Source organism: Magnolia sinica, chromosome 14, assembly GCF_029962835.1.
Source record: "Magnolia sinica isolate HGM2019 chromosome 14, MsV1, whole genome shotgun sequence".
NCBI classification, from domain to species: Eukaryota; Viridiplantae; Streptophyta; class Magnoliopsida; order Magnoliales; family Magnoliaceae; genus Magnolia; species Magnolia sinica.
Genome location: NC_080586.1, coordinates 25,357,070 through 25,372,132, shown reverse-complemented (window position 1 = coordinate 25,372,132; position 15,063 = coordinate 25,357,070). Strand labels below are relative to the sequence as shown.

At 39.9% G+C, this 15,063-nt stretch overlaps 1 protein-coding gene across 1 annotated transcript in view; it reads right to left on the bottom strand.

Annotated features, from left to right (window-relative positions):
- Positions 1 to 15,063, bottom strand: part of LOC131225368 (protein HASTY 1) — a 109,792-nt gene that overhangs the window by 81,251 nt on the left and 13,478 nt on the right. Inside the window, exons 3-9 of the mRNA XM_058220892.1 lie at positions 2,386 to 2,529; positions 1,996 to 2,076; positions 1,821 to 1,890; positions 1,240 to 1,310; positions 998 to 1,161; positions 853 to 924; positions 475 to 712 (exon numbers count right to left, since the gene is read on the bottom strand). Of these exons, the coding sequence (XP_058076875.1) occupies positions 475 to 712; positions 853 to 924; positions 998 to 1,161; positions 1,240 to 1,310; positions 1,821 to 1,890; positions 1,996 to 2,076; positions 2,386 to 2,529 (840 nt within the window). The remainder of the gene's footprint in view (positions 1 to 474; positions 713 to 852; positions 925 to 997; positions 1,162 to 1,239; positions 1,311 to 1,820; positions 1,891 to 1,995; positions 2,077 to 2,385; positions 2,530 to 15,063) is intronic.

Below are 15,063 nucleotides of genomic sequence, written 5' to 3'. Positions count from 1 at the left end.
TGTTTTGTGACCTTGTTGGCCTGCATTGTAGCTCTGCTCTCTTTCAACTTTTTTGGTCCGTTCATAAAGGGGGGAAAATAAGAAAAAGAAAAAGATAAGATAATCTCCAAGAAATGCCAAGCAATATATGTATGACAAATCTAACTTAAACCCCATGCACACTTTCAGAAGTTCACAACTTATTCTGAAGTCAACAACATATTTGTCTTACCTACAGATTTTCTTTTTCTTTTTCTTTTTCTTTTTTTCTTTTTTTTTTTTTTTTTTTGAAATGTGTCTCACCTACAGTGTTATGGATTAAAGAAGGAAATACCCAAAGGTGAGCACCCAAAAAACAGCTGATATCACAACAAATTGCGCAAAGGGGAGGGAACAAGAAATTTTCATCTTTGATATGGAGTAAACATGTAGTTGCAAGTTCCATAGGTGGACATTTCCAACCAAAAAAAAAATGTTAATTCATGTGTGGATCACCTGTTGAAGATAAAAAGGAAGTAAGGTGCTATCCCCAGCAATGCATTGCAGGTTGGAAGAACCCAATGACACCATTGCCTCGCATATGCATTCCGCAAACTCAAATTCACTTTCATCAATACCACTAGCATAAGAGCTAGATCTGGATAAAATATCTCTAGATACATTCATCAAGATCTGAAAGATATTACACATTGCAGAATCAAATTCAGAAGCAGAAGCATCAAGAGGCCTTTTCCTGCAAGTTGATTACCAGAATGAGATGAGAAATATTAGAAAGTTTTTCTTTCTAATAGTAGAAAGTTTTTCATCAGATATTGAATATTCTCACTCATGCATACTATCTATGGATCCTAAAATAAAATTCTTTCTGCATACCTCGGAGAGACAAGTTTGAAGAATTCACAAGCATGAAGACGAAACTCGACAGAAGAAAGCAAAAATCCGCAGCTGGTAAGAAGAAAGGTAAATCAATATGAGGTAGAACCTCAAACTTCACAATTAAGCAATTGCTGGAACATACCAATGAATCAGACCATATTTTGCAAGATTAGATACAGGAGCCCATTCAGCATATGCATTTACAGCATTTACAGCAGCCATTACTGTGGCTGCATGCTGTTTTGCAATATCAATCTGTTGCCTTCCTGCTTCACTCAAAGCAGCTCCAAAGTGTTTCTCAAGTAACTGCATAGATAAACGTTAAGCCAGATAGCTTGGAAAAAAGTTTTTGAAGGCACATAAAAAGGGAGGAAAAAAACTTACACTATACAATAAAGGCAAAATTTCTGGTAAAGATTGCGTAAGCCCCCGCAATAATAGCCTGCGGCGATCTCCTGTAGCATACAGCGAATCAGAAAAATGGCAACACAAGCAACCAAAAACATGCATAAAATGTGGGTACTTCTACTAATCTCCGTAGCATTCAGAAAACTCCAGCAACAGAATTCATTGTGGAATGAATTGTACAGTTCTGAGCCTCCGCAAATGTAGAGTTTGCTAAGGCTCCTGATTCCTACATGTGGGGCCCACTCTTTGGTGATCAACAACAGTGATCTGATGGGCCCTGCCATGGATGGGAGATGACAAAAAGAACTTCCAGATTTGAAGACCTTAACCCTTTGAATAGTGCTATAGAAATAGATGGTTGAGAAAAGATGTAGCAAAGGTCCACATTGAATGAAACTAAAGCCAAAGACCGAAGGGGTAGGATCACAGATCACTGAACCATGGCCCTCGTTTATGGAATGGGGAGCCTCGGCAAATGGTAATTTGCTGAACCTTGTGGAACCAATATTTCCTCTCCAATCCAATAAGACAAGCAAACAGATTGAGGCACATTAAACCTTCCAAGTCTTCATTATGAACCGTAATATCTTCAGGAAGCCATCTTAGTACCATCACAACCAACTCAGCCTGTAATCATAGTAGGGCTTAATGTTAGCACCTCTACTGGAAGTTTGGGTTCATAATATAACATGGCAAATAAAAAGATAGAGATGGGAATGAGATGAAGCATACCTCTATAGGATCATTGTTAGTGAGGGAAATTAATGATGGTAGCAGTTCTTGCCATAGGCCCAGTCCTTCTCTCCTAATTACCTGTAATTTATAAATTTAAAAAAAAAAAATGATGTAACAATATTAAAGGTCTGCACCAAGTGAGGGAACTTTCTGGAGAGAAATCTTTCTAATTCTTGCTGAACCAACATTGCAGACTCAGCTCTGTCCTGTTGTTTGACAAGAAGAAGCTAATGGAGGGCAGAAATTCCTTTATTACTGCTTTGTGGGATTCTTCCTGCAAAATGACAAGCAGGAACTGAGCTTGGTGAAGGCAGGTCCAAAAGATTTGGTTCCCCAGAAATCCTTCCAAACTGTCCTAAAAAAGCCTGAAAACAAAATCCGAAAGACCTCAGCAACAAGAGCAGCCGTTTGACTCTTTAGAGCCCATTCTTCATGAGGGTTCGCTATCTCTGAAATTAACTCAATAGCAACATTTGCGAAGTTTCTTCTTTCTTTGTAGCTGAATTCATCCCACCGCAATCGAACCAAATGCTGCAGACAGATACAGAGGATGAAGTGGAATGGTCAGGCCTGCCCTAACAAAGTTGAACTTTATGCGATTGACACATGCAAGGATGACTGGAGTAATGGTTCTTGACCAATGACTGTTCAAAATTTCACTGCCTTACTATTCTATTTGAATTTCTTTTCATTTAAGGGCCTATTTGAATAGGAAGAATCCAAAATGTGGAAATGGAAAACCTCCATGGCAAACTAGAAAGATGGAAAAGAATCCAGTCCACTGTGTGTTTTGCAAGTAAATTTTCCATGGAAATCAATTTGCTTTTCCTTTGCCATTGTTTTGATAGAAGCTCTTTTTGCTGCGAAAATGAAAAAAGAAACCTCAAGGGCTGGTTGGTGTCTCCAATAAATATAGAAAAGGCCCATGGATTAGCTTTTGGAAAGACATCAATCTCTAGGGGAAATGCTAAATAATGACAACGATTTCCACAGCTGCTTTTTGCAATACAAAAGCAGAAAACACCATATCCATAGAGATCGATTTTATTTCCAACCACTTCCAGCTTCCAAACAGGTGTGAAAACTTGTGAAGAGAGAAAAACTACTAGAAATAGGAAAGAAAGAAGAGAAAAAGGAAGAGAGAGAGAGAGAGAGAGAGAGAGAGAGAGAGAGAGAGAAGGAAGTGGGATGGCTGCACATACAATGTTCCCCTGCCAAATATCAAAAAATGATAAAAATACCATTCTTACTTGAGTAATGTAAGCAAAAACTAATCCTATGGGCCTAAACACCATCGATGTAGGACCAATGCATGAACCAAATATCATGTGAGATCAAGTAGCAAAATTAAGATAATTAACAAAAAAACATAAACCTTGCCATTATCATCACAAATACCACGAAAACTAAAAGAATATCATGCATAATCCTAGACGGGGTTACCAAACATCGCCACACAAGATCATTAAATAAAGGAAACTAGGATGTAATGGATATAGGGACATCCAATTAGCATAGGGAAAGCCTATCTAAAAGTAGAAAACCTAATACATCATAGGGTGAAATTAAGGTTTTAGGAAATTGGAGAAATCTAGGAATTAGAGTTTATGGGATCAACGTGAGTGAAGGGATTAAAGGGTTTATAGGTTAGGATGTGAGAATTAGGATTTTGAGTGGAAGGGGTTTAACGATTTTGAGTGAATTGAAGAATGGGAAAAGTTAGGGTTTGGTCATTCGGGAAAGTACGAAAGCTAGGGATTTCTAGGTTTAAGGTTAGGGTTTTGGTAAAGAGAGGAGGGTTTTGATTTAAAGGTGAAGAGAATCAAAAGAGGACAAGGAGTGGCCGTACGGCCAACCTGAGGGGTTCACACATGTGGCCATATGGTCACACATGTGGCTAGGTTGGATTGGTTTAGGTCTTTTAGGGTTTGGATTGTTGATGGGGAGGGAGAAGATAGAGATTTGGGATGAGAGAATCGAAGAACTTCGAAGAAGATAGCTTGATGGAGAATAAAGGGATGAAGATATGGGGATAGATAGAGACCTCGCACCTCTGTTGATGAAGATTAGCCTCTCACCAATCTCTTTTTCAAACCATATGGAAGTATCTTCAAATCTCATGAAGATAGAAGAAGAAGAAAATGAGCAAAGGCTTCTCTGTTTTTTTTCACAAATCCAATGGAGGAGAGAGTCACACACACACCCTCTTTTTATAGCTACAAGAAGTTTCACTAATTACAATAATCACCGTCTTGTGAATTTTAACGACAATAGCGCTAGTCTAAATAAAATCAATTAAAAACATTGACAATGACGTCCAAACATAACATAAACAAAACTAAATCCTATAAGCTGATAAAGTCTAAGAAAAATTAGCATGGACGATCCACGATCAATGGCCCGATCATGTGATCCAACAGCCCGATCATCTCATCCCTCCAATCCAGCGGTCTAGATCCCTCCATAAAGGAGCCCGTGCGCATCTTCCCAGTGTGGGGTCTTCCAAATGCTCGCACGTGCACATGGGGTCTTCAATACAATCACTAACCATAGGGAAATCGGTGCGGCCCGCCTCCTCTGATCCGTGCGCAAAGGTGTACACGAAGTGATGTCCTCATAAACTATTCATGTATAATAAAGCCCAATAGCCTAGATAGTCCAGCTGCATGACCATTTAACACTCCCCCTTAGTTTGCATCATGGATACATGTCCGGCTTGAATATAAGATTTTCGAACTGAGACTTCCCAAGTGATTTGGTGAATAAATCTTCAACCTGATCATGGGATAACATATACAAAGTGTTGATTTCCTTCTGAAAGATCTTATCTCTAATGAAGTGGCAGCCAATGTTTTAAATGTCAACGATATCGACCGATATATCCCACTATATATCTTGTATCCAACCTGTGCGATACAAAACGCATAGATAATGACAATATATCCCACATGTTCGATCCAATGAGCATTTTCAATTTTTTAACCTTTTTTTGTTGAAATTATGTTAAATCAGTGTAAAATAGTTACAAATCCATTGGTTCTTCATGTTTTGCATGAAAAATCATGGAGTTGGAGCTTTGATTTTGATATCCATTGGTTCTTCATGTTCTCCTCTTTTTTTTCAAAATTTCCCTTCAACCAGCTATCAATTGAGACTAATTTTGAAGTATTTAGGAGTACTTGATGAAATGATCATTGCATACACTCTAATTTCAAATTTTTGGTGCAAGTGGTCCGATTTAGGAAAAATTCGAAATTTCCCCAATTTCTCCTAAATTGCTTGCAATGTTGCCCTCCAAACATGAAATCAGGCATGTATGAGGGCTGACCTACTGATTTGTTAAGTCCTTATCAATTTCAAAAAAATAATTTTTAATTAAAAATTATATTTTCAAAAATTTTCTTCACCAATTGTCAATCGAGACTAATTTTGAAGTATTTAGGAGTGTTTGATGAAATGATCGTCACATACACTCTAAATGTTATGCATTCAATTTGAATATAGTTGCATTAGTTCAGTCAGACAGCGCATAGCTTAGGACCCTATACAAAGGAAACTTATTATGTGCGCTTCTTTTTTATATGTTATGATTTAAAAGTGTGTATTAAGAAGGCCCAGTCAACGTGATCATACGCCTTCTCGATATCCAGCTTGCAGAAGATGAATTTAGATCCGGATTTATAACAGGCATGGAGGCACTCGTTAGCGATCAGCGAGCAATCAATTATCTGTCTACCCCTGATGAAAGCATGTTGAGACCTGGAAATAATCTTATCAATAACCGAGGATAGACGGAGAGACAAAACTTTGGCCAGGATTTTGTAGGGACCCCCGATTAAGCTAATGGGCCGGAAATCGGCAAAGGAATTAGCACCAGCGACCTTGGGAATTAAAGCAATGAAAGAAGCACCAAGACCTTTCGATAATCTGCCCCTGTGGTAAAATTCGTGAAAGAAGTCCATTATATCATGTCGGAGAAGGTCCCAAAAGGTTTGAAAGAACGCCATAGGGAAGCCATCAGGGCCTGGGGATTTATCACCACCCATGGACCGTAAGGCCAGAACAACCTCTTCTTCAAAAAAAGGAACTTCAAGAAGAGCAACATCATGATCGTCAAGAGATTTGAAGTCAAGGCCATCGAGGTTAGGCTTTTTCAAGGAATCGGCAGATAGGAGATCCTTGAAATGATGAATCGCATGATCTGATATTTCCTTTCTGTCTTCAGATTGAACGCCACCGATAGAGATGGAGAGAATAGTGTTGGCACGGGAACGCATATTAGCAATGGTATGGAAGTACCTTGTATTTCTGTCGCCTTCAAAAATCCACCTAGCCCTGGATTTGACTTTCCAGGAAATTTCTTCTTCGAGAGCTCTATTGGAGATGGACTGAATAATTTGAATACGCCTGTTTAATATATCATCCGTTAGAGGGCCACCCTCTGCGTCAGAGTCAATACGCTGTAATTCCTAGAGAAGGGTATCCATTTCAGCCTCACGATTGCGCATATCTACCTCTTTCCAAGCTTTAATCTTTTCTTTCAACATCCTGAGTTTGCATAGCAACTTATGCCCAGCATAACCGTCTGAATGACAGGAAGGCCACCACTATTCAACTTTCTGATGGAAGCCAGAGATTTGCAACTAGGACGAATTAAACTTAAAAAGGCTTCGGGCCCCAATTGAGGTCTTCCAACATCAGCATTATGGGGCAGTGATCAAAAGTGGTTCTGGGAAGTGCCCGTTGAATGGTAGAAGGGAAGGCCTCCAACCAATCAGGGGAAAGGAGGAACCTATCTAGTCTGAATTGGATCTGATTTCTGCGCCCATTAGTCCAGGTGAAAGCAGCTCCCGCAATCGGCAGGTCGACGAGCTCTTGATCTTGAATCCAAGGCTAGGTTGGGGCGAATGGGCTTCGGGATTAGATGGCGACAATGGATCAAGGCCTGCATAGGTTCAGCCCATTTCTCTGTTCTCATCAATGGATCCCCGCACGGCTTCTTTAAAAGCTCGAGAGGCATCCGACAAGGCGACCCCCTATTCCCCCTTCTATTCCTTTTAGTTGGCGAAGCCCTCTCGCAGATGCTTACCCGTGGTCAACAACTCGGAATTCTCAAAGGCATTTCTATGCCGGGTGTCCTTAACCCTATTTCTCACATTCAGTTCGCTGATGACACTTTAATTCTTTCCGAAGCAGCTCCCACTTATATCGAAAATCTTCATGCTTCTCTTATCTGTTTTGAGGCAGTCTCGGGGATGAAAGTCAATTTATCAAAGTCTAAAATTTATGGCATTAATCTCTCGGATGAAGAACTGTCCTCTCACGCTACTAGCCTAGGTTGCTCGGATGGCCGCTTTCCTTCCACTTTTGTGGGCCTGCCTTTATCTGTTGGTCCTCCTCCTATTAATATGTGGGACAGAGTGGTCAACAGATTTCAGAAGCTTTTAGCCAAATGGAAATGTCATTACCTCTCCATGGGGGGTCGCCTAACGCTTATCAAATCGGCTCTCTCAAATTTACCAGTTTACTTCATGTCTCTATTTCGATGCCCTTCCTCAGTTCTTCAACAGATTGACAGACTTCGTCGTGACTTCCTCTAGTGTGATAAAGATTCTCAGAAGAAGTTCCACCTATTGGATTGGCACCACGTCTGCAAACATTTTCGGGAGGGAGGTGCTAGTATCAGAAACTTGAAATCCATGAATCGTGCGCTTCTTGGCAAATGGACCTGGAGATTGGCCTTAGATAACGATGCCCTATGGAACTCTATTATCAAAGGAAAATACGGCACTTCTCAAGGTAACTGGTGGACAAAGGATTCTACGTCCTATAGAGCCTCCTCTGTTTGGAAAGGGATCTTAAGAGCTAGGAAGGATGTCATTGCTAACACTGGATTTAGCCTTGGCGATGGTGCTCTCATCAACTTCTGGGACGATAAGTGGGTGGGTGATGCTCGTCTCAAACTCCTTTTCCCGAAAATTTATCGGCTTAGCCCTGATAAATCCATCCCTGTCGCTCGATGCTATGAATCTCATCCTACCGGTACTGTCTGGTCTGTCGAATGCACTCGTAATCTTCACGATTGGGAAGTTGATGAATATGTGGAGCTTCTCAATCGTCTGTCCCAAATGACTCCGAACACCGCGGTTCGGGATAGACCGATTTGGCTCAAGGAGAAGTCTGGCTCCTTTTCGGTCAAATCTCTCCACTCTCTTCTCTGCCAGCCTATTTCCCTATCAGTTCGCTCCGCTCAGTTCATTTGGAAGTACCCCGCCCCTCCTAAATTCATCTGCTTCGCCTGGCTGGTTGGTAGGAAACGGATCCTCACTGTCGATAATTTAAGGAAAAGAGGCATGCAAATTGTTAATGTATGTCTGTGTTGCATGAAGGCGGAAGAGTCGATTGAGCATCTCCTTATTCATTGCCAGTTTATTTCCAACCTTTGGATGACCCTGTTCAGCAAATTCAAGATCAGCACCTGTCTTCCGCAATCTCCGTTCACACGCTTGCCATTCTGGCACGGGATCAAGTTCGAAAAAAACCAAACTCGGGTTTGGTGTATGATGCTCCTTGCAATTTGGTGGTCTGCTTGGGAAGAAAGAAATAACAAGTGTTTCAACAACAAAAGTTCCTCGGTTTATGCAGTTTGGCAGAGGGCGACGCATCTAGTTGCTGAGTGGTCTATTTTAGTTGATGGGCTCTCTAGTCTTGACCTTTTGTTTTTAATTTCCTAGTTGTTCTGCTATCTCAGCGGCCCTCTTTGTTTCCTGTTTCCCTTTTTTCAATAAATTTTCTCGTTATCTTTTTTTTTTTTTTTTTAAGTGTGTATTAAGATCTTTTTTAACAATCACTAAAGTTTAATTAAAATTTTCAACCATTTCCCAATGTTTCCTCATGTCTCCCAAAAAGTGTGATAAATTGCCTGATACAAACAATATATCATGTGCGATAACCGATACGTATCTGTATCTCGAGGATGCGATATGTAACGCAATACCGATTTTCGAACACTGGTGACAACCAACCTCTATGTGCTTTGTTCTCTCATAAAATATTAGATTGTTGACAATATATATAATAGCTTGATTATCACAATGTAAAGTCACTAGACCTTGAACCATGTCGAGATATAGAGTTATGAGGGTCTTTGTGTAATAAAGCATTCTTGAGGGTGTACATGTAATTTTTTTATAGAAGTTTTAATAAATCATGGGTAGAGGACAAACGCCCTAAGTGTCTCTACTCTTCTCATCTCTCTTATTCCCTTCCTCCTTTTTCTTCTTCTTCATCTTCTAACCTCTCCTTTCCTTGATCTCTCATCTTTCATCCCTCTTTGATCCTATTTTGATCACCAAACTCTACTTGGTTTCAGAGCCAATTCAAGGCACTGCTTGAGACTATCTTTGATGGGACCCATTGTTGATGTCATTAATCCGCATGGTTGACGTCAGCAGTGTGCGGATGGCAAGATCGCCTCGCGCATGGACCAACAATCAGGAGAACGTTATTCCTCTGCGTCTCGACGGGTTCATTGTCTCCGAGGACTAGCTTAAAAGATTCCCCTTTGTTAATTAGGGAGATTTGATTAGGCCAATTTCTAACCATAGGCCAATCGTTTTGGAGGTGTTGAACAAAAAATTGGAGAGCAAGACCTTTCAGCTTCGAGGCAGCCTAGTTTGAAATAGAAGGCTTTTAGGCTTTGGTTTCGGAATGGTGATCTTCATTTGTTGTGGAAGGCTATGCGGGTTGTAGGCTTAGCAGAAAGCTCAGGATATTAAAAGAAAAAAAAAAAATTGAAGTTAGGAAAAAGGAAGTGTTGGGGGCTAGAGAAGTCGAATTTGAATCTATCTTGATAAACATTCACAAGCTAGATATTAAGGACGAAGCAGGTCAATTGTCCGAATTAGAAAGGGAAGAAAGGAAAGCTCTATCTATAAAAAAAAATACTTCTTTCTCTAAAGAGGAGGAAATCAAATGGCAACAATGATCCAGGGCCCAATGGTTAAAGACTGGAGACAAGAACATAAGTTTCTTACATAATATAGCTAGTGCTCGAGGTCGGACTAACAAAATCAGTAACTTGGTGCTATATGGATCTCAAACTACCGAAAAGGGGAAAATATGCGATTCCATCACCCGGTTCTACAAAAACTTGCTCTCTCCTACTTCTTAAAGAAGACTAAGGCTAAATAACCTTGAATTTCCCAAATTCTCTGTTGTGGAAGTTGATTCTCTTAAGAAACCGATTTTTTAAGACGAAGCGAAAGAAGCTATCGATTCCATGTGCGGAGATAAGGCCCATGATCCTGACGGTTTTCCAATGTTGCTTTTTCAAAAGTTTTGTCTGATGGTTAGCAAAGATGTGATAGACTTCATTTCAGAATTTTTTTTATAAAAGCCATCTTTCCAGGAGTGACCTTTTTTCTGAAGGGTTATGAATAAATTAAATTAAAAAACAGCTTGAAAATGTCAAGACAAAAATACAAACAAGAACAGACTACACTTCTAAAAAAGAGCAGATTACATTCAAATCTTTCCTAAGACGCCTGGAAGCCCATTCGACTACATCCCTATTAACCCTCCTCGCTAACCGATTAATAGATGAGCACTTGTAGTCAAAACACCGAGCGTTGCGTTCGATCCAAAGATTCCACATCCCAGCCTTTATGGCCCTTATTCCCAAAATTGAAAGAGCCGAACTGCTAAAAGATTTCATGCCCATAAGCCTCATAGGAAGGCCCTATAAAATTCTAGCCAACATCCTTGCTCTAAGATTTAGAAGTGTTCTCCCCAAGGTGATCTCGGAAAACCAGGGTGTTTTTATCGCAGGAAGACGGATTCTTGATATTGCCCTCATAGTTCACAAATGCATTGATTTCAGACACAGACAAGAAGAATGGGGTGGAGTGCAAGCTAGTGATTGAAAAGGCTTACGATCATGCTGACTGGAATTTTTTAGATTACATGGGTTGCGATGCTAAATGGACAACTTGGATACAATCTTATGTTCAATCTCCCTCGTTTTCCATATTGATCAACGGGTCTCCATATGATTTCGTCAAGTCTTCTTGCGGTATTAGACAGGGATATCCACTATCTTTGTAATTTTTGTGGTGATCAAGGAAGCCTTTAGCAGCATATTGCATAGAGCAGAGGAAAAGGGTATGATATCCAGCTTCAAAGTTGTAGAGGCAGGGGTGCAAGTTTCTCATTTCAGTATGAAGACGACACGATTTTTTTTGCGATGCAAACAGAGCATCAGTAGACAACCTCTGGAAAATTGTGATATGCTTTGAAGCAGTCACGGGTCTTTATGTCAGTGTTTCTAACTGCGAAAAGTTAGGGATTCATGTTCAACATGAAGACTTGCTGCAGTTGGCAAACGTCTTTGGATGCAAAAGTGGTTCTTTTCCTTCCATTTATCTCGGGTTGCCGCTTTGTATTGGGAAGCTGACAAAACATTTATGGGACAGGATGATCAAAATGGCTGAAAGAAAGCTTTCTAGTTGGAAGCATCGGTACTTATCGTCAGGAGGTCATTTGCTTCTTATTAAAGCGGCTTTTTCCAACATGCTGGTTTACTTTCTGTCTTTGTTTAAATGTCCTCGATCAGTTCTGGAAAAGTTAGATAGGATGAAAAGAGATTTCCTATGGAAGGGGATCGAGGAAAAAAAATCAACCTGCTTAATGGGGAAAACGCTTGTAGGCCAATTGAGGGAGGAGCCAGCCTAAAAATTTTGAATCTTATGAATGTGGCTCTTCTCGGAAAGTGGCATTAGAGATTCGAGTCGGAAGTGAGCAAATTGTGGAAGGAAATTCTTATTTCCAAATATGGTTCTCAGGTGGGCGACTGAAGTATAAAGCACTCCTCTCTTTACGTGCTTCTAGCGCGTGTAAGGCAATTATGTCAACCAAGCACATTTTTCTTGGAGAAACTTATTTTTCTCTTGGAAGGGATAATCATATCTGCTTCTGGATCAACGTGGGGTGTGAAGATCATCCTCTGAAAGAGCTTTTCGCAAGAATAGCTAGTCTTGCCATGGACTGGTTTATTCTTGTGGATCATTGTTACTCTATTCATGCTATGACTGTGGTTTGGTCGCCCCCATGTTGAAGGAATCTCATGGACGAGGAAGTTGAGGCACTTATTAGCTTGCTTGAACATTTATCTCTTTACATGCCTTCCCCCTTTGAAGAAGATGCAATGATTTGGAAAGGCCATAGCTTGGTTGTTTTCTCAGTGCAATCGTGCCATAACTTGATTTCCAAGCTGGCTAGCTTGACATCCTACCCTTTCCATCAATGGTCTTATGGTGCTCCTCCAAGGGTTGTTGTGTTTGTTTGGTTAGTGGGAAAGAAGAGGGTATTAACCATTGGCAATCTTCAAAAGAAATCCCTTACCATCCCCAACATTTGCTTAATGTGCATGAGGGATGTGGAGATGATTGACCATCTCTTCATCCATTGTTCTTTTGCCCGCAAAGCTCGGGATTACTTCCTTCTCCTCTTTCATATCTTTTAGGTGAGCCGAAGTCAATGGCTTCTGTGGGCTTCGCATGGGGGAGGTAAGGGCAGAAAGCAGTTTGGCGGCTTGTCATTATGGGAATATTTTGGTTCATTTGGAAGGACTGAAACAATTTATGTTTCCAGAACAAGAAATGCTCAGCTGATAGGGTCATTCAGCTAGTTAAATGTGTTTTTTCGGAATGGGCCATTTATGTCCCAGCAGCTAACACTGCTGATCACTCCTTTTGTGCAAACCTTTGTGCTGTGTTATATTCTCTTCCCATCCATTTCTCTCTCGAAAAAAAAAAAAAAGAGATCTCTTAAAGGAAGAAAATGCGGCATTCAAGATGGAATGATTTATCAAGATTTTTTACGCCTTTTTCATCATTTTTCAATATGTGAGGGTTTTTTTTGTGAAATAAAGAAGTCCAGGTACAGTGGATCGGTTTTTATTTCTTGTTCATGCATTCCCATAACAATTTTTAGTACAAGTTTTTGCACTGATTTGCTGCAGTTTATCAATTGCCATTCCTAGGAACAAGAATCAGTTCACTTCGTTCATTTTTAAAAGATTTGTGATGAAAAAAGTTGGAAGGAAAAAGTGTTGTTTCTACCTGTTTTTTGTCAGATTTGTTGATTTCTTGTGTTGAGCCTTATAAATACTGCACAAACTGTGTTTGGGTCAAATCTACTGTTGTAAAGATGCTTTGGTGATTAATCTGTTGCATTCAATCAGATGGGAAATGTCAGCTTCAAGATTTAGGGCCACCAGTTCATCTGCATCCATGTCCAGGGATTCAAATCCTATTCCTACCATAGGTATCTATGGCAACGGCAACCCTAGTGTGCAAATCACAACTGTGAAGTTTGATGGCACAAATTTCCTTGAATGGTCTCAGTCCGTCACGATGTATATCAGTGATCGAGGAAAATTAGGGTATGTAAATGGCCGAGTTAGAGAACTGAGTATGGAAGATTCCTCATATGATAAGTGGGAACAGGAAATTTTGATGATGATGTTGTGATTACCTAGTTCTGTGCAACCTCAAATCAGTAGAGGTTTTTTGTTTCTACAGACAGAGAAAGAAATCTGGGATAAAGTTACCTGAACTTATTCTCAGCGATAGAATATTGTTCATGTATGCTAGTTACATCAAGAAATTGCTACTATTCATTAGGGAGATAAAAGTTTGACTATATATGATTCCACTCCTCAAAACTTAGGGCGAGAACTAGATCACTATTAGTTATTACAATGGGATACTAAGGCTGATAGGAAAAACATCACATATAGGTTTAACAGAACAGAATATTTGATTTTTTAGCCCGGTTGAATACTGAATATGAGATGACATGGGAGCAGAGTTTGGGAAGAGATGAACTCCCTTCATTGGACCAAGTTTATTCTCTAGCGCAAAGTGAGAAGAGCAAGAAGAAGGCTATGCAACCAATTCTTCCTCATAATGATCATTTTTCTCTTGAAGCAGCTTCCTCTAATACCTCTTGAGATGGAAAATGACCAAATCAGAATAATAGAATGCCTGATGAGAAGAACAAGTTGAAATGTGATCACTGTGGGAAAACTTGGCGTACACGGGAGATTTGTTGGGATCTTCATGGTAGACCAACAACGTTCAACCACTCTGGAGTCTGGACAGTCATCTTCATCCAGTGGTCTTGTTACTGTATCTGCTCCCCAGTCCTCAGGTTCTACCTCTTCCATCATATCTGCTTCTTTCTCTGGGCCATCCTCATCAACTCCAGAGTGTTTGTCTTCCACACTCAACAGGAAAGTCCATCTGCATCTACTTCCTTTACTCAAGCAAGTGTACATGCATTCGCTAACCTTGTCGATCATCCATCATCCAGCATGCCCTGGATCATTGATTCAGGTGCGTCTGATCATATGAGAGGTCTTTCAGCCATTTTTTCTTGCTATAATATTTCATCTGGAAGAGATAAAATGAGAGTAGTAGATGGATCCCTTTCATCCATTTCTTAAAAGGGGAATATCAATCTTAATGATCAATTATCCCTCTCCTCATTTCTTCACATTCCAAACTCATTAAAATATTTTATTTTTTTTCGAAATTTCCTTCTCTAAATGTTATGCATTTAATTTGAATATAGTTGCATTAGTTCAGTCAGACAGTTCATAGCTTAGGACCCTATGCAAAGGAAACCTATTATGTACACTTCTTTTTTGAGATGTTATGATTTAAAAGTGTATATTAAGGTCTTTCCTAACAATCCCTGAAGTTTCATTGAAACATTCAACCATTTTCCCAATGTTTACCCATGTTTCTCAAAATGTGCGATAAATTACCTGATACAAACGATATATCCCATGCGATAACCAATACGTATCTATATCCCAAGGATGCGATACGTAACACGATACCAATATTTTGAACACTGCTTGTGACTGCCTATCTTATAAATTGTATGCCTTCTAGAGTTTTGAACTTAAAATTTCCTTATCAAGTTCTTTGTCCAAATCAGCCTACGCTCATTGTTCCTCATGTCTTTGGATGTGTGTTTTATTCATGTTTTGGGACT